The 26,072-nt window shown below is 41.8% G+C and overlaps 1 protein-coding gene across 2 annotated transcripts in view; it reads right to left on the bottom strand.

The window, feature by feature from the left end:
• LOC126259671 (inositol polyphosphate-4-phosphatase type I A) overlaps positions 1-26,072 on the bottom strand; it is a 272,253-nt gene that overhangs the window by 52,000 nt on the left and 194,181 nt on the right. For both annotated transcript variants that reach the window (XM_049956616.1, XM_049956617.1), the window contains one exon: positions 19,779-19,939. In XM_049956616.1, the coding sequence (XP_049812573.1) occupies positions 19,779-19,939 (161 nt within the window). The remainder of the gene's footprint in view (positions 1-19,778; positions 19,940-26,072) is intronic.

Below are 26,072 nucleotides of genomic sequence, written 5' to 3'. Positions count from 1 at the left end.
CTTTGGTTTAATGACCGCCATGGCAGCTCATGTGTCTTACCCGTGATACTCTGTTCCCTATTTCACAATAATACAAAACGAGCTGTCTTTCTTTCAACTTTTTCAATATACACATAAACTTAAATGGTTCAACAAGTATTCAAGTCCAACTCCTCACATCATAACAGCTACTGTTTTTCTCATGGCACTTAGCACATCTCAAAAAAATCATTAGGCCTATGAATGTTTATTGCACCAAATAAGTGAAATGACTGTGCTGGTAAACATGATGTTTATCAAAGCTGTGAGGATGGGTCGTGAGTAGTGCTTGGGTAGCTCAGTCGGTAGAGTACTTGCCCACGGAAGGCAAAGGTCCTGAGTTCAAATCTCGGTCCAGTACACAGTTTTAATCTGCCAGGAAGCTTCATGATGTTTACTGTCTGTAATGCACCATTCAGTGCATGGTAAAAGAGTAATGTATACCATTGTTTGGTACTAATTTTGTTAATATACCTCCAAATATGGTAAGGTATAAATGATTGTGTGGCACTCCACACTCCCCATGTGGTTCTCACCTGAAGGAAAAGAAGTTAAGGTTCCCATTATTCACCTGAAGTTATTTAGTGAAAGCATGGAAAACCTGAATCAAGGTAAGCAGATAGGTCAAATCCTGTAGAACAGTAAATAAATAATCATTTAGAACACTTCAGTAAGTAATACTTGACTGTATGAAAATTTCAGTTATGTATAATAAAGAAGAGTACAAAATGGCGTCACATCATAATGTACATGATGGGACTTTACCTATGAATCATAAGATGGCTGAAAATAAATTAGGGCAGAATTACACTTTAGCAGCTAGTTCCGGTCTGCTTCAAAAAGCATCAGAAATAGAGAACATGTCATTAACAGTAACTATACATAGTGCAAGTGGCTTACAGAATCCGTTGAGCGAATCTACCCCAATTTGAAATGTGGAGCAGGATACAATTCTGGTACAAATCACAAGTGAACCGAATCTGACAGTGGAGGTGGTAAAATAACATAACTCGAATCTATGCACAGTATTTTTCATAAATTATCATATTTCTTGAGAGAAATTTCTTATACCCAATAATATGCTTTTATCGTGTGAAGCCACGACTCTTAGGAAGTGACATTATGCAACACATTTAAATGATACACGGTATCACAATTGTTAGTAGTTTTAAATTGTTTATTAACTGTCATTTTATAAAAGAAACTGACTGATACTATCTCAGGCTTAATAGTTGTCAGTCAATAGTGTACAACAGATGCAGTTATAATGGGGATCCATTTTGGGTTTTCCTTTCAGCAAACAAGCCGTCCTTGCATGGCCAAGCCATGTACAAAGTGAAGGAAAAGACAGTTGCTGATAGATGGGTACAAGATGTGGGTGCAAATTAATTTTCCATATTTTCAGTGATGTTGAAAATCGTGAATCAGTGCATACATTGCTAATATTCTGAAGTGGCAGTAGCAGATGATGGGGAAGAGTCATCTCTATAATTGCAGATTGCAAGAGTTTCTGAACTAATATTAATGGCAAACTTGGATGCAGCTACAGAGGGTAAAATGACGGCGATGAACACAATGGCTTCTTGCAATAATAGGTACCCATACTGAGACGTGAAAATATCATTCATCTGCCACCTCATCTCAACAGCAACAACTCACTGTCTACAAATTCAAAAAGCAAGGAATATCTTCCGTTTCTTCACACTATCAGAAGTACAAAGAGCTCATTCAGTATCGTCAAATACAATTTGAACACTAGAGTAATTCAAACTAATGGTTTCGAATATATTTTCTTAAACAAGTTCCTGCTTCCACTATTCTACTAACTACAAGTACTGATCTGACTGCATAAATGTGCTTTTTAGAAGTTTACAATTACGACAAATTCTTCTCATCATAAACATCCTAAGAATATGACACTGAACTGTCCCTGAGAGCTAGAGAACAATGAACAAATTCAGTGGCTGCCTTTCTTATTTAAATTTGCTGAGAATGCGTTTCAGTTACAGTAAATTTTCATGGCCGAATGTTTTGAAGAGTTTATTTACATGATAACTTTTTTGGCCACTGAACATTAGAAACTTTGCATTGGCTGCCAGTGTGCTACAATTAAATTTAAGTCAGCTTATCCATTTGTGTCTCAGTCTGTAGAAAGTTAACATTTGAATACCATTTGATCCATCAGAGCTGGCAACCAATCTTCACAGTTATAGTTGGATTTTCAGTGGATTTAGTGAACATATACATCTACATCTACATCCATATTCCGCAAGCCACCTGACGGTGTGTGGCGGAGGGTACTTTGACCATCACTCTTACTGAGTCTCACAGAGGACATCTGTTGTTGCGGAAGCTATTTGGAACCACAAAGCAATGAAGAAGTGCATAAGGTAGGCAGTGACTTATTTCATGTAATCATTAAAGCTTTGTTCTATCATAGATTGAACTGTCCAATCAGCTCTGCATTTTGGTGAAGAGGATTGATAGTATCCAAATTAAGAAAACACATTAGGAACACTGTCCAAAAGTTGAACAAATACTTTTTAGTGGAAAACGTGAGAAAGATACTGTTTTGCTAAAAGTGTAGAAATACATATAGGCTCAACTGGGCAAATAAAGGTCATAGTGACGAAAGATAGATGGACGCATCGACCAAGTTGGCCATGCAAGGCAGTAGAGTCTGTCAATTTCCTCCAAGGCAGGGATGAATTCTTCACTTATTACAATCCTATTAATGAATGTGGCAATAAGTGCACGGGTGTGTAAGCTATAATATTTCATAGTTAGAATCAGCAACCATACAACAAAAATTCCCTCTTCCATAAATGTAAAATTTTAACGTTTCACACATTAAGGGATTTGTAGGAAAAAAATTGGAAATTTGTGGCAAGGTATTATGGGACCAAACTGCGGAGGTCATTGGTCCCTAAGCTTACACACTACTTAAACTCACTTGAATTAACTTACACTAAGGACAACACACACACATCCATGCCCGAGGGAGAACTCGAATCTCCGACGGGGAGCCGCGTGGACTGGATTTGTAAGTACACATAGGCCTAAAGAAATGATGAATAGTTCGATCACAAGCCACACTTAATACTTAAGAATACACAGAAGAGGTAGAAGAGCTTCCTATACATTCAGAAAACTTGTTGTTGTTGTTGTGGTCTTCAGTCCTGAGACTGGTTTGATGCAGCTCTCCATGCTACTCTATCCTGCGCAAGCTGCTTCACCTCCCAGTACCTACTGCAACCTACATCTTCCTGAATCTGTTTAGTGTACCCATCTCTTGGTCTCCCTCTATGATTTTTACCCTCCACGCTGCCCTCCAACACTAAACTGGCAATCCCTTGATGCCTCAGAATATGTCCTACCAACCGATCCCTTCTTCTAGTCAAGTTGTGCCACAAACTTCTCTTCTCCCCAATCCTATTCAATACTTCCTCATTAGTTATGTGATCTACCCATCTAATCTTCAGCATTCCTCTGTAGCACCACACTTCAAAAGCTTCTATTTTCTTCTTGTCCAAACTATTTATCATCCATGTTTCACTTCCATACATGGCTACACTCCATACAAATACTTTCAGAAACGACTTCCTGACACTTAAATCTATACTCGACGTTAACAAATTTCTCTTCCTCAGAAATGCTTTCCTTGCCATTGCCAGTCTACATTTTATATCCTCTCTACTTCGACCATGATCAGTTATTTTGTTCCCTAAATAGAAAAACTCCTTTACTACTTTAAGTGTCTCATTTCCTAATCTAATACCCTCAACATGACCCGACTTAATTCGACTACATTCCATTATGCTCGTTTTGCTTTTGTTGATGTTCATCTTATATCCTCCCTTCAAAACACTATCCATTCCGTTCAACTTCTCTTCCAAGTTCTTTGCTGTCTGTGACAGAATTACAATGTCATCGGCGAAGCTCAAAGTTTTCAGTTCTTCTCCATGGATTTTAATACCTACTCCAAATTTTTCTTTTGTTTCCTTCACTGCTTGCTCAATATACAGATTGAATAACATCAGGGAGAGGCTACAACCCTGTCTCACTCCCTTCCCAACCACTGCTTCCCTTTGATGTCCCTTGACTCTTATAACTGCCATCTGGTTTCTGTACAAATTGTAAATAGCTTTTCGCTCCTTGTATTTTACCCCTGCCATCTTCAGAATTTGAAAGAGAGTATTCCAGTCAACATTGTCAAAAGCTTTCTCTAAGTCTACAAATGCTAGAAATGTAGGTTTGCCTTCCCTTAGTCTAGCTTCTAAGATAAGTCGTAGGGTCAGTATTGCCTCGCGTGTTCCCATATTTCTGCGGAATCCAAACTGATCTTCCCTGAGGTAGGCTTCTACTAGTTTTTCCATTTGTCTGTAAAGAATTCGCGTTAGTATTTTGCAGCTGTGACTTATTAAACTGATAGTTCGGTAATTTTCACATCTGTCAACACCTGCTTTCTTTGGGATTGGAATTATTATATTCTGCTTGAAGTCTGAGGGTATTTCGCCTGTCTCATACATCTTGCTCACCAGATGGTAGAGTTTTGTCAGGACTGGCTCTCCCAAGGCTCTCAGTAGTTCTAATGGAATGTTGTCTAACTCCTGGGGCTTTGTTTCGACTCAGGTCTTTCAGCGCTCTGTGAAACTCTTCACGCAGTATCTTATCTCCCATTTCATCTTCACCTACATCCTCTTCCATTTCCATAATATTGTCCTCAAGTACATCGCCCTTGTATAGACCTTCTATATAATCCTTCCACCTTTCTGCTTTCCCTTCTTTGCTTACAACAGGGTTTCCATCTGAGCTTCATAGAAGTGGTTCTCTTTTCTCCAAAGGTCTCTTTAATTTTCCTGTAGGCAGTATCTATCTTACCCCTAGTGAGATAAGCCTCTACATCCTTACATTTGTCCTCTAGCCATCCCTGCTTAGCCATTTTGCACTTCCTGTCAATCTCATTTTTGAGACGTTTGTATTCCTTTTTGCCTCCTTCATTTACTGCATTTTTATATTTTCTCCTTTCATCATTTAAATTCAATATTTCTTCTGTTACCCAAGGATTTCTATTAGCCCTCGTCTTTTTACCTACTTGATCGTCTGCTGCCTTCACTACTTCATCCCTCAAAGCTACCCATTCCTCTTCTACTGTATTTCTTTCCCCCATTCTTGTCAATTGTTCCCTTATTCTCTCCCTGAAACTCTGTACAACCCCTGGTTTAGTCAGTTTATCCAGGTCCCATCTCCTTAAATTCCCACCTTTTTGCAGTTTCTTCAGTTTTAATCTACAGTTCATAACCAATAGATTGTGGTCAGAGTCCACATCTGCCCCTGGAAATGTCTTACAATTTAAAACCTGGTTCCTAAATCTCTGTCTTACCATTATATAATCTATCTGAAACCTGTCAGTATCTCCAGGCTTCTTCCATGTATACAATCTTCTTTTATGATTCTTGAACCAAGTGTTAGCTATGATTAAGTTGTGCTCTGTGCAAAATTCTACCAGGCGGCTTCTTCTTTCGTTTCTTACCCCCAATCCATATTCACCTACTACGTTTCCTTCTCTCCCTTTTCCTACTACCGAATTTCAGTCACCCATGACTATTGAATTTTCGTCTCCCTTCACTATCTGAATAATTTCTTTTATTTCATCATACATTTCTTCAATTTCTTCATCATCTGCAGAGCTAGTTGGCATATAAACTTGTGCTACTGTAGTAGGCGTGGGCTTCGTATCTATCTTGGCCACAATAATGCGTTCACTATGCTGTTTGCAGTAACTTACCCGCATTCCTATTTTCCTATTCACTATTAAACCTACTCCTGCATTACCCCTATTTGATTTTGTGTTTATAACCCTGTAGTCACCTGACCAAAAGTCTTGTTCCTCCTGCGACCGAACTTCACTAATTCCTACTATATCTAACTTTAACCTATCCAATTCCCTTTTCAAATTTTCTAACCTACCTGCCCGATTAAGGGATCTGACATTCCACGCTCCGATCCGTAGAATGCCAGTTTTCTTTCTGCTGAGAACGACATCCTCTTGAGTAGTCCCCGCCCGGAGATTCGAATGGGGGACTATTTTACCTCTGGAATATTTTACCCAAGAGGATGCCATCATCATTTCACCATACAGTAAAGCTGCATGCCCTCGGGAAAAATTACGGCTGTAGTTTCCCCTTGCTTTCAGCCGTTCGCAGTACCAGCACAGCAAGGCCGTTTTGGTTAGTGTTACAAGGCCAGATCAGTCAATCACCCAGACTGTTGCCCCTGCAACTACTGAAAAGGCCGCTGCCCCTCTTCAGGAACCACATGTCTGTCAGGCCTCTCAACAGATACCCCTCCGTTGTGGTTGCACCTACGGTTCGGCTATCTGTATCGCTGAGGCACGCAAGCCTCCCCACCAACGGCAAGGTCCATGGTTCATGGGGGGGGGGGGGGGGGGGGGGAGGGATCAGAAAACTTAGACATCTCTAAAAAGATAGACATCTTGTGCCAATGTGAGAACTGTATAACCACATGGTTATAGAAGTGTGTGTGTGTGTGTGTGTGTGTGTGTGTGTGTGTGTGTGAATTAATACCGAAAAATAGTTAACTTTTAATTATAAGTGTGAATAGATCTCCACTGGGAAATTTCATACTGTTTATGAAGAATAATAAGGAGGCTCCAGTATGCTATAAAGTTATAATTCAAGCCGACAAAAGACCACTTGGAGAACACGAACATCAATTTGATGCTCCTCAGATAGATGAAGTCGCCATCACAGTTGTGGACAATGAAAACACACGCTGTTACATAATTGTACAACAAAGAAGAGAAGGGCTACAACACATTAAAGAGACACACTGTTCATATGATGCCCACCAATATCCATTAATATTTGTGCACAGAGAGGTCAGATATCATTTTAATGCGAAACAAATCCAACCCAAAACTGACACATGAACAAACAAAAAAGTCACTTCCAAGTAGTTCTATGCTTACCACTTAATGATTATAGAGACAATGAAACATACAATCACATACTTAACACTCAACGTTTATTCCAACAATTCCTGGTAGATATGTATGCAAAAACAGAAGTGGAACGGGTGTCTTACATAAGACTGAATCAGAAAAAACTACACATGGAAGAATACATCCACCTTAGGGACACAATCATAAATGACAGAACCACTGACGACATTGAAACACTGGTACCCTTACCGTCAACACACATAGAAAGTCCGAGACACATGTACGAATACACTCACGATACCATAACCTACGTAAGCACATATGGATGACCTGGCCTCTTCATAACGTTCACATGCAACTCATCATGGCCAGAAATTGAAGAACAACAAAGTTACAGAAAGCCTCCATGCATCGACACAATATAAGAGCCCATGTTTTCCGACAAAAATAAATGACATTTATAGAAGTCTTCACAAAATACTGCTCTTTGAAACTATTCGATGCTGGACGTACACAATCAAATGGCAAAAATGAGAACTGCCTCGCTCACACAATTTCCTACAGCTACACGACATAATTCATCCCATGAATATCGACAAAATCATCCAAGCTGAATTTCCCAATCCACAATAAGACCGAAACTGTAAGATATAGTAGTGAAAAAACATGATTCATTGACAATGCGGGCCATTAAACCCCAATTCACTATGAATGAGTGACGGAAACTGTACAAAAAATACCCAACACCATACTCAGATGATACACAAATTGTAGTTGATGGCTATCCCAATTATAGGAGGCAAACACCCAAAAACGGTGGCTTCGGATCAAAAATACGAATACAAGACAGTGCCAAATTGGAAATAGATAATCAGTGGGCAATACCATATAACACACTACTTTCCAAAATGTTCCAAGCACACATGAATGCAGAATACTGTAATTCAGTGAAATCCATCAAATATGTCTGTAACCATGTGAACAAAGGCAGTGACACGGCAATATTTCAAATAGCCACAGACAGCAAACAACAAAACACAAATGACGATATCCTCATGTACCAAATGGGAAGAAACCTCAATGGTAATGAAGCAGCAGAGCGAAAATTTGGTTTTCCTGAACTCAAATGCGAACCAACTGTGCAACATCTCTAGCAGTACATCTGGAGAATGGACAGGGAGTTTACTTCACAAAAGACACCACCAGAAAAATTGAAAGTGAACCACCTCACAACACAACATCAACAGCTTTCTACAAACTGTGCCAAAAGGATCCACTTGTGAAAATATTAGTGTATGTCGATGTCTCGACGTATTATACGTGGAACATAACAAGAAAAATCTTTCAATGACAAAAACAAGGAATTCTAATAAAAGATCACAAAGGAATCATGGAAATTGGTGCACAAGGCTGAGTATACTCTGCACATCCAAACAATGCCAAATGTTTCTCTCCCTGGATGTTGCTACATGAAATATGAGGACCAACAAGTTTCACAGATCTCAAGACTGTTCACTGTTACCTATGTCAGACAAACAGAGAAGCATGCCAACACTTAGGACTACTGGAAAATGACAACCACTGGGAATTAACACTACAAGAAGCCTCACTCACAGCCTCAGCTGGGAACAAATGAGAGACTTATTCACCATAATTCTAACAACAAATAACCCATTGAATCTGAAACAGCTATGCAACTCCTTCAAAGAGAGGATGAGTGATGACATGCTGTAAATCCGACAAGCTGATCCTCAACTGACCATCGAATTCAACAACGAAATCTTCAATGAAACACTCATTCGTCTAGAAGATAAATGCTTAGCAATCAACAACCATACCTTTGTACAACTTGGGATTCAAGTACCATGAAAAGATGCTACCAGTGTGATAAACTGGTAAATTACAAAGGAGAAAAGCTACATCAATGAAATACTTCAATACACTGTTGCTCACAATAAAAACCACTCCTCAATGACAATCAAAAGGAAATTCTCAACATTATCATGGACCAGATCGACAACAACAATGGTGGGATTACTTACTTGGATGCAACAGCTGGTACTGGGAAAATGTTTCTCATATATCTATTGCTTGCAGAAATACATGCTAAACTACACATCGCACTTGCACCAGCATCATCCGGCATTGTAGCCACACTTATGGAATGAGGGCAAACTGCTCATTCTGCCCTACAAAAATCACATCTCTCCTCACACATACAAATGCTGCGACTAATAAAATATATGAGAGTTGAACTATCGAAAGATGGAATAACAGTACATTTTGCTCAACAACTTTTACAAATATGTGAAGTTACATATCCTACTGACCAGAATGACCAACCTCATTAAATTCCACAGTGATTTCTGCAACATAGCCACTGCTGAAAATGAATTCATCAACCAAATATATCAAACATTGTTCACAATCATACCAATCTGGACTGGCTATTTGAAAAGAAACTTTGGCAACTAAAAATAATAATGCCAATGATATCACCGGTGAAGAGAGAATATAGAAGTCGATTGACATTATGGTAAATGGTGAAGAATTTCTAAACTTTTTGCAAGTACCAGGAATGCCATTAAACTGCCTTCAACTTAAAATTGGATCTCCAATAATACTATTCAAAAATCTCAACTCACCAAAACTATGTGATGGAACACAGATGATCGCCAAACAGCTATCGAATAACATCATCGAGGCCGAACTTATGACTGGAAAGTATAAAGGACACACTCTATATATCCTCAGAATACCACTGATCTCTACTGAATTGCCATTCCAGTTTAGAAGACTGCAATTTCCAAACGTATTAGCCTACAGTTTTACCGTTAACATAGTGCAAGGACAAACTTTAAAATGTTGTGGCATCATGCTCTAAGACAGCCGCTCCTCACACGGTCAACTATATGTACCTTGCTCTCAAGTAGGAAATTGGACAAATTTGTACATATATACCCCAGATAACAAAATGAACAATGTTATTTATGAACAAGTGTTGTAAATAGTTAGAATATGTTTTCAATAATTTTTTTTTTTTTTTACTTTTTATAAAATTTCAACTCTCATATAATCTCATAGGAACACCCTGAGCAAAGCCGGTTACCCCAGCTAGTGCTTTATAAATATTTAATCCATACATCAAGAAGTTGTTATGTCCTGCATATTTGAACCAAAAATAATTTTTAAATATTACTTATTATCTGCAATATAAAAGTATATTTTTCTTGGTAACATAAACTAACAAGCTATTGTCATGGAAATACACAAGAATACTAATATGCCACTATACATTATCAAATGACTTGTGGCAACAAACAAGAATTATAAATAATATTTAAAATATAAGACCACAATTTTACATTTTTCTCAAGAAGATTTTAATCGTACATTACACGTGACAAGGAAATACAAAAGATTTATATGCATTAAAAGTTCTTCGGACATGAGCTGAATGTGGGGGAAGATTAGTTCAAAGAAGAAACGGTACAGTACACAGTAGTTTAACTAAGACTGGCACAGCCTGCAACCCACAATAAACAATTTTCACATGGCACAGTCAGGCAACACACATCAGCTAAATTATGAGCAATGAGCCAGCAAACAGCAATGGTAACCAGGGGTGAGTCAGCAACACAGACAACACGCAGCAACTGCCACCAGGGGTGTGAGGATCAGCAGTGGACAGTACACAGTGGCCGATTATGATGTATCAATTCAGAGTCCATAATCATCAACATCATCATCAACATCTTTTGAGTATTCTACATCTAGTACTGTTTCCCACTTTCTGTTTTCCACTTCTTCCAATCCTGACAATCTTCTTCTTGCAGTCCTCTGGCACCCCATGTGTCCCTGACCTCTCAACTCCAGCTCCACTTGGTTGCCCAAGCTTTCTTCTTTCTGCCGAGGTTCAGTGCTATACTCTCTCTGGCCATCGGCTACCATCCATCCTTTCCAGATGTCCATACCATTTTAAATGTTTCTGTTGCGTCCTTGCCAATGGACACAACTGAAGCTGGCACACTGAGACAGTTTCTGACTGGCACCCTGGGTGGCACTTTGAAGTTCACCGCCAACCGTAAGTGCGGCGCAATCCGCAATCTCCGCGCCGCTGCCAGTGAGATGGACTTCTGCATTGTGATAAGTGGCAGCCACTGACAGTAATGGGCTTCATGCTCTTGACAGGTCACTACTTAGTTGTATCTGCCTGAAGGACATCCAATGAGTTGCTGTAGAACTTACGTTAAGTATCGCAGTGCAATGAGGTGTATATTTGTATGTCACTAATTTGTTTGCACTGTCATAGTTTCTCCATCCACCTTGGGGCATCTAAACCTAATATGACAGGTGCAAGCCATTCTACTCAGACAACCTTTACACATCAGTTTCACCACTATGTTGTCCATCACTGATTTACCGACACCCATGGCGTCTCTTTTTTGTTGGTATTTGGTACTTCGTCCAGCTTGGAGATGTCACAAATTTGTCTCCTAAATTTCATCTATAGTGCAAGCAACTTGTTTCTCTGTCACTTTTTTTATTACAGATGTTTCTGCCCAACACAGTCTATCACATTAAAATACGGTGGGTTCTGATCTATTAGAACAAAATATACTGTGAATTCATTTTTTCAATTTCAATCAATTTTGTTGCTGGATCAAGTGAAATAGTTAAGTGAATATTTAGATAGGAAGTCAACTTGCCAGCAACTGTTCAACTTATGAAGAAAACTAGCTGAGGGAATACAGTTCATTAACAAAAGATGCAAAACAAAACAAAACTGAACACTTATAGTGAAGTTAGTTTACTATACCAATTTTTTGTGACTTTGCAATTTAATATTCATTAGGAGATTGTCACATGGTTCTCACACAAGGAAGTGAAGCATCTGAATCAATTTTGCAAGACTTCACATCGACAAATTGTAGATTTTCTCAAAAGGAAGGAAAAATTCAATTATTGCTCAAATAGATAAAAACTTCCTCAAATAGATAATAGATTTTATATATAAAAACAAAGATGATGTGACTTACCAAACGAAAGTGCTGGCAGGTCGATAGACACACAAACAAACACAAACATACACACAAAATTCTAGCTTTCGCAACCAACGGTTGCCTCGTCAGGAAAGAGGTAAGGAGAGGGAAAGACAAAAGGATGTGGGTTTTAAGGGAGAGGGTAAGGAGTCATTCCAATCCCGGGAGCGGAAAGACTTACCTTAGGGGGAAAAAAAGACGGGTATACACTCGCACACACACACATATCCATCCACACATATACAGACACAAGCAGACATATTTAAAGACAAAGAGTTTGGGCAGAGATGTCAGTCGAGGCGGAAGTGCAGAGGCAAAGATGTTGTTGAATGACAGGTGAGGTATGAGTGGCGGCAACTTGAAATTAGCGGAGATTGAGGCCTGGTGGGTAACGGGAAGAGAGGATATATTGAAGAGCAAGTTCCCATCTCCGAAGTTCGGATAGGTTGGTGTTAGTGGGAAGTATCCAGATAACACGGACGGTGTAACACTGTGCCAAGATGTGCTGGCCGTGCACCAAGGCATGTTTAGCCACAGGGTGATCCTCATTACCAACAAACACTGTCTGCCTGTGTCCATTCATGCGAATGGACAGTTTGTTGCTGGTCATTCCCACATAGAATGCGTCACAGTGTAGGCAGGTAAGTTGGTAAATCACGTGGGTGCTTTCACACGTGGCTCTGCCTTTGATCGTGTACACCTTCCGGGTTACAGGACTGGAGTAGGTGGTGGTGGGAGGGTGCATGGGACAGGTTTTGCACCGGGGGCGGTTACAAGGGTAGGAGCCAGAGGGTAGGGAAGGTGGTTTGGGGATTTCATAGGGATGAACTAACAAGTTACAAAGGTTAGGTGGAGGGCGGAAAGACACTCTTGGTGGAGTGGGGAGGATTTCATGAAGGATGGATCTCATTTCTGGGCAGGATTTGAGGAAGTCGTATCCCTGCTGGAGAGCCACATTCAGAGTCTGGTCCAGTCCCGGAAAGTATCCTGTCACAAGTGGGGCACTTTTGGGGTTCTTCTGTGGGAGGTTCTGGGTTTGAGGGGATGAGGAAGTGGCTCTGGTTATTTGCTTCTGTACCAGGTCGGGAGGGTAGTTGCGGGATGTGAAAGCTGTTGTCAGGTTGTTGGTGTAATGGTTCAGAGATTCCGGACTGGAGCAGATTCGTTTGCCACGAAGACCTAGGCTGTAGGGAAGGGACCGTTTGATGTGGAATGGGTGGCAGCTGTCATAATGGAGGTAATGTTGTTTGTTGGTGGGTTTGATGTGGACGGACGTGTGAAGCTGGCCATTGGACAGATGGAGGTCAATGTCAAGGAAAGTGGCGTGGGATTTGGAGTAGGACCAGGTGAATCTGATGGAACCGAAGGAGTTGAGGTTGGAGAGGAAATTCTGGAGTTCGTCTTCACTGTGAGTCCAGATCATGAAGATGTCATCAATAAATCTGTACCAAACTTTGGGTTGGCAGGCCTGGGTAACCAAGAAGGCTTCCTCTAAGCGACCCATGAATAGGTTGGCGTACGAGGGAGCAATCCTGGTACCCATGGCTGTTCCCTTTAATTGTTGGAATGTCTGGCCTTCAAAAGTGAAGAAGTTGTGGATCAGGATGAAGCTGGCTAAGGTAATGAGGAAAGAGGTTTTAGGTAGGGTGGCAGGTGATCGGCGTGAAAGGAAGTGCTCCATCGCAGTGAGGCCCTGGACGTGCGGAATATTTGTGTATAAGGAAGTGGCATCAATGGTTACAAGGATGGTTTCCGGGGGTAACGGATTGGGTAAGGATTCCAGGCATTCGAGAAAGTGGTTGGTGTCTTTGATGAAAGATGGGAGACTGCATGTAATGGGTTGAAGGTGTTGATCTACGTAGGCAGAGATACGTTCTGTGGGGTCTTGGTAACCAGCTACAATGGGGCGGCCGGGATGATTGGGTTTGTGAATTTTAGGTAGAAGGTAGAAGGCAGGGGTGCGGGGTGTCGGTGGGGTCAGGAGGTTGATGGAGTCCGGGGAAAGGTTTTGCAGGAGGCCTAAGGTTCTGAGGATTCCTTGAAGCTCCGCCTGGACATCAGGAATGGGATTACCTTGGCAAACTTTGTATGTGGTGTTGTCTGAAAGCTGACGCAGTCCCTCAGCCACATACTCCCGACGATCAAGTACCACAGTCGTGGAACCCTTGTCCGCCGGAAGAATGACGATGGATTGGTCAGCCTTCAGATCACAGCTAGCCTGGGCTCCAGCAGTGGTGATGTTGGGAGTAGGATTAAGGTTTTTTAAGAAGGACTGCGAGGCAAGGCTGGAAGTCAGAAATGCCTGGAAGGTTTGGAGAGGGTGATTTTGAGGAAGAGGAGGTGGGTCCTGCTGTGACGGAGGACGGAACTGTTCCAGGCAGGGTTCAATTTCGATAGTGTCTTGGGGAGTTGGATAATTAGGAGTAGGATTAGGATCATTTTTCTTCGTGGCAAAGTGATATTTCCAGCAGAGAGTACGAATGTAGGACAGTAAATCTTTGACGAGGGCTGTTTCCTTTCCAGCAAACATCAACCTCCTCTCATAGCACACAAACCCATTCTCTCCCATCTACTCAATCTCCCACTTCCAGCTCCACTCCCTCCAAAACCTCAACATTCCAATCAACACAATCTGGAACCACAACACCCTAATTCAATAGTTAACCTTTCCTCCAAACCTCTCTCCCAATCCGAAACCTCTGTCCTATCCGAAGGCCTCACCTTCAGCACCACTCCCAGATTCAACCAAACAGCCCTCGTCAAAGATTTACTGTCCTACACTCGTACTCTCTGCTGGAAATATCACTATGCCACGAAGAAAAATGATCCTAATCCTACTCCTAATGATCCAACTCCCCAAGACACTATCGAAATTGAACCCTGCCTGGAACAGTTCCGTCCTCCGTCACAGCAGGACCCACCTCCTCTTCCTCAAAATCACCCTCTCCAAACCTTCCAGGCATTTCTGACTTCCAGCCTTGCCTCTCAGTTCTTCTTAAAAAACCTTAATCCTACTCCCAACATCACCACTGCTGGAGCCCAGGCTAGCCGTGATCTGAAGGCTGACCGATCCATCGTCATTCTTCCGGTGGACAAAGGGTTCCACGACCGTGGTACTTGATCGTCGGGAATATGTGGCTGAGGGACTGCGTCAGCTTTCAGACAACACCACATACAAAGTTTGCCAAGGTAATCCCATTCCTGATGTCCAGGCGGAGCTTCAAGGAATCCTCAGAACCTTAGGCCCCCTGCAAAACCTTTCACCTGACTCCATCAACCTCCTGACCCCACCGACACCCCGCACCCCTGCCTTCTACCTTCTACCTAAAATTCACAAACCCAATCATCCCGGCCGCCCCATTGTAGCTGGTTACCAAGACCCCACAGAACGTATCTCTGCCTACGTAGATCAACACCTTCAACCCATTACATGTAGTCTCCCATCCTTCATCAAAGACACCAACCACTTTCTCGAATGCCTGGAATCCTTACCCAATCCGTTACCCCCGGAAACCATCCTTGTAACCATTGATGCCACTTCCTTATACACAAATATTCCCCACGTCCAGGGCCTCGCTGCGATGGAGCACTTCCTTTCACGCCGATCACCTGCCACCCTACCTAAAACCTCTTTCCTCATTACCTTAGCCAGCTTCATCCTGACCCACAACTTCTTCACTTTTGAAGGCCAGACATACCAACAATTAAAGGGAACAGCCAAGGGGTACCAGGATGGCCCCCTCGTACGCCAACCTATTCATGGTTCGCTTAGAGGAAGCCTTCTTGGTTACCCAGGCCTGCCAACCCAAAGTTTGGTACAGATTTATTGATGACATCTTCATGATCTGGACTCACAGTGAAGAAGAACTCCAGAATTTCCTCTCCAACCTCAACTCCTTCGGTTCCATCAGATTCACCTGGTCCTACTCCAAATCCCACGCCACTTTCCTTGACAGTGACCTCCATCTGTCCAATGGCCAGCTTCACACGTCCGTCCACATCAAACCCACCAACAAGCAACAGTACCTCCATTATGACAGCTGCCACCCATTCCACATCAAACGGTCCCTTCCCTACAGCCTAGGTCTTCGTGGCAAACGAATCTGCTCCAGTCCGGAATCTCTGAACCATTACACCAACAACCTGACAACAGCTTTCGCATCCCGCAACTACCCTCCCGACCTGGTACAGAAGCAAATAACCAGAGCCACTTCCTCATCCCCTCAAACCCAGAACCTCCCACAGAAGAACCACAAAAGTGCCCCACTTGTGACAGGATACTTTCCGGGACTGGACCAGACTCTGAATGTGGCTCTCCAGCAGGGATACGACTTCCTCAAATCCTGCCCAGAAATGAGATCCATCCTTCATGAAATCCTCCCCACTCCACCAAGAGTGTCTTTCCGCCATCCACCTAACCTTTGTAACCTGTAAGTTCATCCCTATGAAATCCCCAAACCACCTTCCCTACCCTCTGGCTCCTACACTTGTAACCGCCCCCGGTGTAAAACCTGTCCCATGCACCCTCCCACCACCACCTACTCCAGTCCTGTAACCCGGAAGGTGTACACGATCAAAGGCAGAGCCACATGTGAAAGCACCCACGTGATTTACCAAATTACCTGCCTACACTGTGACGCATTCTATGTGGGAATGACCAGCAACAAACTGTCCATTCGCATGAATGGACACAGGCAGACAGTGTTTGTTGGTAATGAGGATCACCCTGTGGCTAAACATGCCTTGGTGCACGGCCAGCACATCTTGGCACAGTGTTACACCGTCCGTGTTATCTGGATACTTCCCACTAACACCAACCTATCCGAACTCCGGAGATGGGAACTTGCTCTTCAATATATCCTCTCTTCCCGTTACCCACCAGGCCTCAATCTCCGCTAATTTCAAGTTGCCGCCACTCATACCTCACCTGTCATTCAACAACATCTTTGCCTCTGCACGTCCGCCTCGACTGACATCTCTGTCTTTGAATATGTCTGCTTGTGTCTGTATATGTGTGGATGGATATGTGTGTGTGTGCGAGTGTATACCCGTCTTTTTTTCCCCCTAAGGTAAGTCTTTCCGCTCCCGGGATTGGAATGACTCCTTACCCTCTCCCTTAAAACCCACATCCTTTTGTCTTTCCCTCTCCTTACCTCTTTCCTGACGAGGCAACCGTTGGTTGCGAAAGCTAGAATTTTGTGTGTATGTTTGTGTTTGTTTGTGTGTCTATCAACCTGCCAACGCTTTCGTTTGGTAAGTCACATCATCTTTGTTTTTAAATATATTTTTCCCACGTGGAATGTTTCCCTCTATTATATTCAGATAATAGATTTTCTAAGATGGAAGTCTTCAGGTAGTTTGCCTTTTTAGTATTTTTCATCTATTGGTCTATTCAATAAAAACAAGGAACACAATGTTTACTAAGATGTCTACCCTGATAAGGTTGTACAAATTAATGTAAAAAACAGGACAGTATAACATGAACCCTCACCTACGGTGTAGACAATCTTTGGCATCAAATAGAACCTGAATTTTTCTAAGGACCAAAACAAATATATCCTGAATGTTGGTTAATGAGATTTTATACCATTCCTCACAAGGAACTGTTGAAATTTAATAACATATTTTGCAGGATTCTCATCGAGTGATTGTGGAGGTCTGGGAATAAGGTCAGGCAAAACCTATTAGATCAGAACGCAGCATGTCATTCTCAATGGAGAGAAGTCTTCCGAACTAAGAGTGATTTCAGGTGTGCCACAGGGGAGTGTCGTAGGACAGATGCTATTCACAATACATATAAATGACCTTGTGGATAACATCGGAAGTTCACGGAGGCTTTTTGCGGATGATGCTGTAGTATACTGAGAGGTTGCAACAATGGAAAATTGTACTGAAATGCAGGAGGATCTGCAACGAATTGACGCATGGTGCAGGGAATGGCAATTGGATCTCAATGTAGACAAGTGTAATGTGCTGTGAATACACAGAAAGAAAGATCTTTTATCATTTAGCTACAATATAGCAGGTCAGCAACTGGAAGCAGTTAATTCCATAGATTATCTGGGAGTAGGCATTAGGAGTGATTTAAAATGGAATGACCATATAAAATTAATCGTCGGTAAAGCAGATGCCAGACTGAGATTCATTGGAAGAATCCTAAGGAAATGCAGTCCGAAAACAAAGGAAGTAGGTTACAGTACACTTGTTCGCCCACTGCTCACCGGTGTGGGATCCGTACCAGATAGGGTTGACAGAAGAGATATGACAGATAAACTCCAGTGGAAGACTCTGCAAGAGAGACACTCAGTAGCTTGGTACGGGCTTTTGTTGAAGTTTCCAGAACATACCTTCACCGAGGAGTCAAGCAGTATATTGCTCCCACCTACATATATCTCGCGAAGAGACCATGAGGATAAAATCAGAGAGATTAGAGCCCACACAGAGGCATATCGACTATCTTTTTTTCCACGAACAATACGAGACTGGAATAGAAGGGAGAACCGATAGAGGAACTCAAGGTACCCTCCGCCACACACCGTCAGGTGGCTTGCGGAGTATGGATGTGGATGTAGATATAGATGTAGATCAGCGTAATGCTCATCAAACCAATCTTCGACATTTACAGTAATTTCACTAGGGGAATTATGTTTGAAGACACAATTACAAGCTGAAATAAATGCCTGTGTGTCTGAGCAACAGTCCATTCCACAGAGTGGTGCAAAAGTCACTGGACAGTTGGTTAAAAGAAAACAGTGCACAGTGCCCAGTGGCCATCCTGTATAGTGTAATAAACTTTACCAGTTACTTTTCCTTTCAGTGTTACATAGGATTCACAGAAACTCATGGTATGACCACCTAAAACCAATATAGAACATTCTTGCTCTATAGTTGGAAGAAAACAGTCTCATCTGTATGCTCCCATAGACATTCTCCATACTTTAGTATGTGAAGCAGCAATGGACTCAGTAAGACCACATTACTTATTAGCCAGTAATCCATATTCTGTGCTTCTTGGACAACAGAAGCATCTTCTTTGTATTTGAATGTTTTACAAGAGATTTATCAATAGTAGTTCTACCACTAATTTTTCATTTATCCAGATAAACTGCACTTCTTTCAATGGCACTGTGCTTTAAGCACAACACTCACTTTCATGTTAGTAGTTTCTTGTTAGAAAAAGCTATCCTCATTAATATCACCTGATTCTAACAGTAAGTGTACAATTTCTTTCACTATTGTATTTAGCAGACAAATTTTCTTCATGAAGACTGAATGATATCATGACACTGCACATAGCTAACTGGTAGATTCGTGCCAAAGCGTATACTGACAATTAGCTCTCATAGAAAGTCTAAAAAATATTATATAAGAGTAGAACAACATGAGATTACAATGATCACAAACTTACTCATGGCTCAAAGCAATGTCAGCTATATTATAATACAAAGGGAAAACAAAATATGATACCACAGTGTTAAGGCAGCTCAGATAAAAAGTGGAAATATGGCTTGTATCAGGATGATTATGGTGTTTTGTTTATACCTTTTATAAAGTTATACAACAGAGCTAAACATAAATGAACTAACAATAGCTGCATAAAAGACAGTTCCATATACACACAATAAAACAAGAGTTTCCTGTCACACTCGGTTAATGCACAATCAACTACAGAATGGTCTTTAATAACTGTCAGAATCTAGGTACTATTTACATTGATCATGAAAACAAACACACAGAAAAAAAAAGATAAATACCACGATGGACTGCCAGATTCTCCTTCGCTTGAGAGTAAAGGTGCAACAGCTGTAGATGCCTGTCAAGCAATTCAACTTGTCTTGAGTGCCAAGGTTCACGTAACTCTCCCATGCCCGCTACCTCCTGGAGCAGTTCTTTTTCTTCCTGGATCCAAAGCGCTCTGCAACAATAAAAATGTTGTTTCTAATTTACTAAGAGTAAATCAGCACAGGTATTACAGGGAACCATTTCTTTCAATTTTATCATCAGTTATTCTCAACAAACTGAGTCTGAGAAAAAAAGGAAAAAAAAGTAAATTAACATCTACCTTCTAAATTCCTCAAAGCATACAGTTCACCAAAAACATACTGAGTATTTACGGTTTTAAATGCAACCTGTTCCCAAAAACAACTCAACCACTGAATTGCAGATACTTATTTCTTGTTATTTTTTTATTTCATTTAGATACATATTCTGTTGATGAGTGTGCATGTGCATGTGCATTGCAATCCAGATCCGCTGAACTTCTTGTTTTATAATCATGGCACACTTCGTTAACTTCATAGTGCAGAGCCATGAACCTCATGGCAAACGCCAATAACCCCATAGTAACATCTCACGAAACACGGCAGCTGGAAATGGTCAAAGCAAGCACTTTTGTCTCCAATATTTGAGATTCTGCTAACAGTAAATGAGGCTCAGGATAACATCTACACACACACACACACACACACACACACACACACACACACACACACACACACACACACACACACACACACTGAAGAGCCAAAGAAACTGGTACAACTGCCTAATATCCTATAGGGCCCCTACGAGCATGCAGAAGTGCTGCAACATGATGTGGCATGGATTCGACTAATGTCTGAAGTAGTGCTGGAGGGAACTGACACCATGAATCCTGCAGGGCTGTCCATAAATCCTTAAGTGCATGAAGGGGTGGAGACCTCTTGTGAACAGCACATTGCAAGGCATCCCAGATATGCTCAATAATGTTCATGTCTGGGTAGTTTGGTGGCCAGTGGAAGTGTTCAAACTCAGAAGAGTATTTCTGGAACCTCTCTGTAGCAATTCTGGATGTGTGAGGTGTCGCACTGTCCTGCTGGAATTGCCCAAGTCTGTCGGAATGCACAACGGACATGAGTGAATGCAGGTGATCAGACAGGATGCTTACATATGTGTCGCCTGTCAGAGTCGTATCTAGATGTGTCAGGGGTCCCATATCACTCCAACTGCACACAGCCTATGCGATTACAGAGCCTCCACCAGCTTGAACAGTCCCCTGCTGACATGCATTCATGAAGTTGTCTCCATATCTGCACACGTCCATCTACTCGATATAATTTGAAACGAGACTTGTTCAACCAGGCAACAAGTTTCCAGTCATCAACAGTCCAATGTCAGTGTTGACGGGCCCAGGTTAGGTGTAAGGCTTTGTGACATGCAGCCATTAAGGATACATGAGTGGGCCTTCGGCTCCGAAAGCTCATATTGATGATGTTTCGTTGATTGGGTTGCACACTGACACTTGTTGATGACCCAGCATTGAAATCTGCAGCAATTTGCGGAAGGGTTGCACTTCTGTCACGCTGAACGATTCTCTTCAGTGGTTGTTGTCCTGTTCTTGCAGGATCTTTTTCTGGCTGCAGCAATGTTGGAGATTTGATGTTTTACCGGATTCCTGATATTCACAGTACACTCGTGAAATCATCATACGGGAAAATCCCCACTTCATTGCTACCTCAGAGATGCTGTGTCCCATCACTCGTGTGCCCACTATATCATCACGTTCAAACTCACTATGAATTGAGACACAAAGGAATTACAAACGTTGGATGGCTGCAAGTGGGGCATCAATTGAAATCAATGGGGAAAGTTGAAAATTTGTGCTGGACTAGGATTTGAACCTGGGTCTCCTGCTTATTAGGCAGATGCTCTGACCACAGTGGTCATTGCAAATGCACTGACTAACCTATATGCCACCCATCCAACCTTCATTCTCAACTTATCCACATACTACTAATGTAGTGGCTCTTGCCGATTACCCTCATTAATCGCAGCATACCACCGATTCCTGTAAGAGTTCAAGCCTAGTCTGCACCTACACTGAAAAGATTATTGGCTGTCTCACCTTAATTATATACACTAATCAGCCGGGACATTATGTCCACCGAACTACTATCTATATAAACCACTCCAGGTGAGAGCAGCATCACCTGGCAAGGAATGACTGCCAGTTAGACAAATGTATGGCGCATGTTGTATCACTGAGTGTGCTGTCTTTGTGTAGAATGGGGAAGGTGCATTAAATATCTGACTTTGACTGAGAGGAGATTGTAATGGCTTGAAGGCTCACCACAAGCCTTTCGGAAACTGCAAGACCTGTCATGTGTTTGAGGAGTGCTCTGGTGAGCATCTTCACCATGTGGCGAAACCAAGATGAAACCATGTCCAGACATCATGGAGTTGGGTGGCCACCCCTCATTACAGATGTCGGATGTTATAGGTTGAGCAGCCAGGTAAAACAGGATAGGCAGCGAACTGTGGCAGAACTAAAATCTGACTTCAATGCTGGGGGGAAGACAAGTGTGCTTGAACACACAACGTACTGAACACTAACAATAGGCCTCTGCAAACGACAACCCATGCATGTGCCAATGTTAACATCACGACATGGGTGATTACGACTGAAATGGGAACATCACCATCAGCAATGGATGTTGGCACAGTGGCAGATTATTGCACAGTCCGATGAAACTCAATACCTTCTTCAGCAAACCGATGGGAGGGCACGAATCCATTTTCTTTACAGGAGAACAGCTCCTTGACACCTGTACTGTGGGATGGAGGGAAGCTGGCAGCGGCTCCATTACACTCCAGGGAACATTCATGTGGGCATCCCTGGTCCAGTGGAGCTCGTGCAAGGCAACATGATAGTACTGTAAATTGGTTGCAGGCCATGTACATGCCTTCATGACAATCATGTTTCTTGATGGCAGTGATATTTTTCAGCGAGATAATGCACCATATCACAAGGCCAGGAGCGTGATGGAGTAGATCGAGGAACACAGTGGCGAGTTCCAATTGATGTGCTGCCCCCCCCCCTCCACAACTTGCCAGATCTGAACCCGATCAAACACATCCGGGATGTGATTGAGTGTTGCACCAGAGTTTATCACTCTCCCTCCATAAATAGGTGACTTGAGTGTGCAGATGTGGTGCCCACTCCCTCCAGTGACCTACAAAGGCTTTGTTGCTTAATTGCAATGACATCACCACTGTTATCCATGCCAAAGGTGGACATACTGGCTATTAGAATGGTGGTCATATAATGTTCTGGTTGTTCAGTGTATATATGCAGTGTCTGCTCTTTTGGACATAACATATTTACCCGACTCTAAGACGAGGTTTTTCCCAAATTTGGCAATCGGAAATTATTGCATTGTCTTATATTCACAGATTAAACTACTACTGCTGCTGAGGTAAACATTTTTACAGTATTTAATAAATTAATTGGGGGTTCTCTTACATTTACAGATGAAACTTTGGCTATTGAGGTTAAACAATACAAGGAGAGCACAAAGTCTTGCCTGATTATAACAATTTATTGCAGACTAACTGTTTGACATAATAATTTACGTTTGATGCAGTTACATAGGTTAGTGTTACTAGTTTTTTTAAGACCACTTACATTAGTAAACTTCAACATGTGCTCCCTTGGTAGCTCGAAGAACGTTGAGGCGGTATTCCAGTTCCCACCAGGTGTTTTGTAACATGTGTTCTGTCACAGAACCCACAGCAGCTTGTATCCTAGCCTTCAGTTCATCGACATCAGCAACTGGTGTGACGAAGACTCTGTCCTTGATATAGCCCCAGAAAAAGAGGTCATGGGGTGGGGGGTGGCCAGGGTGCAGGGTGTTGGACCATTCATTCCAATCCACCGATCCGGAAATGTTTCATCCAGGAAATCATGTACTATCAAAGCCCAGTGGGGTGTGGGGGGTGGGTGGGTGGGGGGGGGGGGGGTTGGATGTGCTTGGAGGTGCTCCATCATGCTGGAAAATTATCCATGGTTGATATTATTCTAACTGTGGGGCAATGAACTACTGCAAAACGTCTAAATAAATGTTAGCGGTAATGGATTTTTTCCGTGAAGAAAAACCATCCAAAAACCGTGTTATGCATGAGGCCGCATCAAACATTCACTTTTTCGCTGTCTCCCTGTAACTGTACAGTAGCATGTGGAGACTCTGAACCTCATATATGGACATTATGTCTATTTACGATTCCACTGACATGAAAGGTGGATTCGTCAGTAAAGCATATGCGGTTTAAGTAATCATTAGCGCCATCAATCCTGTTGGGAATCTCAGTTGCAAATTCAGCACATGTCAGCAAATCATTCGGTTGCAAGGCCTGCATGATTTGCACTTTGTAAGCAAGCAACCTAAGCCTTTCATGGAGAATCTTCACCATACTCGCTTGCAGTATTTGAAGCTCATGTGATGCTTGACAAGTTAATTTAGACGGACTCCATTGAAACGATTGCTGAACACGATAAACAGTTGCATCACTCACACGAGGCCTGCCACTTTGAGGACAATCTTCAACGCTGCCTGTTTTGTTAAACTTTGGATACAATCGCTTTTATTGATTTAACATCAGGAGGGCTGCGTCCATAAGAAGCCCAAAATTTACACTGAACACTGATGGGCGATTTCGTTTCGTGAAACCAAAGCACACATTGCGTATTCTCCTGCTTCAACACCATTTCGGCAGCAACTAACGTGACCTAACAGAGCGCAATGGTGTTGTGGAGCACTAGCGCCATCTATTGGTCACAACAACTAGTAACACTAACCTACATAACGGCATCACATGTAACTTATTATGTCATATGGTGATTCTGTTATAAATTTTTATAATCAGGGCAAGACTTTGTGCTCACCCTCTACTTTCTTTCAACCAGGCTCGAGATTTGCTGATACGCATAAGCGCTCTATACAGTATTGATCACGGTCTTACATTTTAGACAGTGATATCGATCTTCCACAAACAATCACATTAAAATTGAATCGCGGTGCTAGTGCAATAGATGGATACATGAGAAACTATGAACTAGGCACTACAGCAATCTCATACTCTTCATAAAAATTGACAATTTTGTGAAACACAGGAGAAAATAGCATTAAATTCAATCAACTCACAACCTTTTGTTGTCTTTGAGTAGGTTTGCAATAGAAGTTCTCATACATGTACGGATACAATATACATACATGTATGGATATTGTATAAATATATTAATATATGGATATCATACACATTCAAAGGCGAAAATCTTGTCCTTCTAAAACCATCACATGATTGTGAACCCAAGTCAGTATTTTATTTGGTTATGATAAACTAACAATTTACGAAGTGTGTTGAAAATGTAAGTTTGGTAGCTGTTAATGTATTAGAAACCAGAGGAAAATGCTGCCAGCTTTCAGTCAGCTTTAGAAGAAGAAGGTGACATTCAGATGAAATGAGGAAGGAAATTCATGCAAATTTAAACGCATAACAAGTGAAACAAATCACATTAAACTGACTGCAATCGTTATTGAAAGAAAGAATTATAGCAGAAAGACCCATCGTGGAGGTAGTACCAACAAACGACGCTAGGTCATGGCATGAGCAAAAGTTCAAGAATTGGACTGGATTGTGATCTTTTATTTATATATTAGCTGCTCTTCTTACACATGACCTGCACCCTAAAAGATATAGCCGTCCCTGTTTCACTTTTGGCAAGCACAGCACTAAAGAAGGCTCGGAAGGGGAATAGCGGTACAAGCTTAGCTGAGAACTATAAAAAGTGTGGGTAGGGGAGTGGTGAGTAGGCAGTAAATTTAAACTTGCTGCCAACAATGGGAATATATGTTGCATACTTTGGCTTTTTATGAACATATAGCAGTACAAACTACAGTTTGTACAAATCATTTTGTACTAGGAATCAAATTGACTTTAAAATTGGACAAATATTCAACAATAGTATACATTTCTGCAAGAGATGATAAAAGTCTAGACTGGGGACACTCTGGTGTTTCATGCAGCATTGTTGCCATGTTCACCGTGAGGTACAACACAAACAATACAGGGTATGTCAGCTGCTGGAATCACACAATCAATGAGGGAGTGATGGGCAGATGATATGTTTTTGTAGTAAAAGACATTGCAATATTCTCATGACAGTACAGAAGCAAAATCTGCTGTGTGTTCAAAATATCGCTATATATTCGGCAGAAACAGCCAAATATTTG

The sequence above is a fragment of the Schistocerca nitens genome, chromosome 5 (genome assembly GCF_023898315.1).
Source record: "Schistocerca nitens isolate TAMUIC-IGC-003100 chromosome 5, iqSchNite1.1, whole genome shotgun sequence".
Classification (NCBI taxonomy): domain Eukaryota; kingdom Metazoa; phylum Arthropoda; class Insecta; order Orthoptera; family Acrididae; genus Schistocerca; species Schistocerca nitens.
The sequence above is the reverse complement of the archived record's forward strand: the minus strand, read 5'-3'. Positions and strand labels throughout refer to the sequence as shown.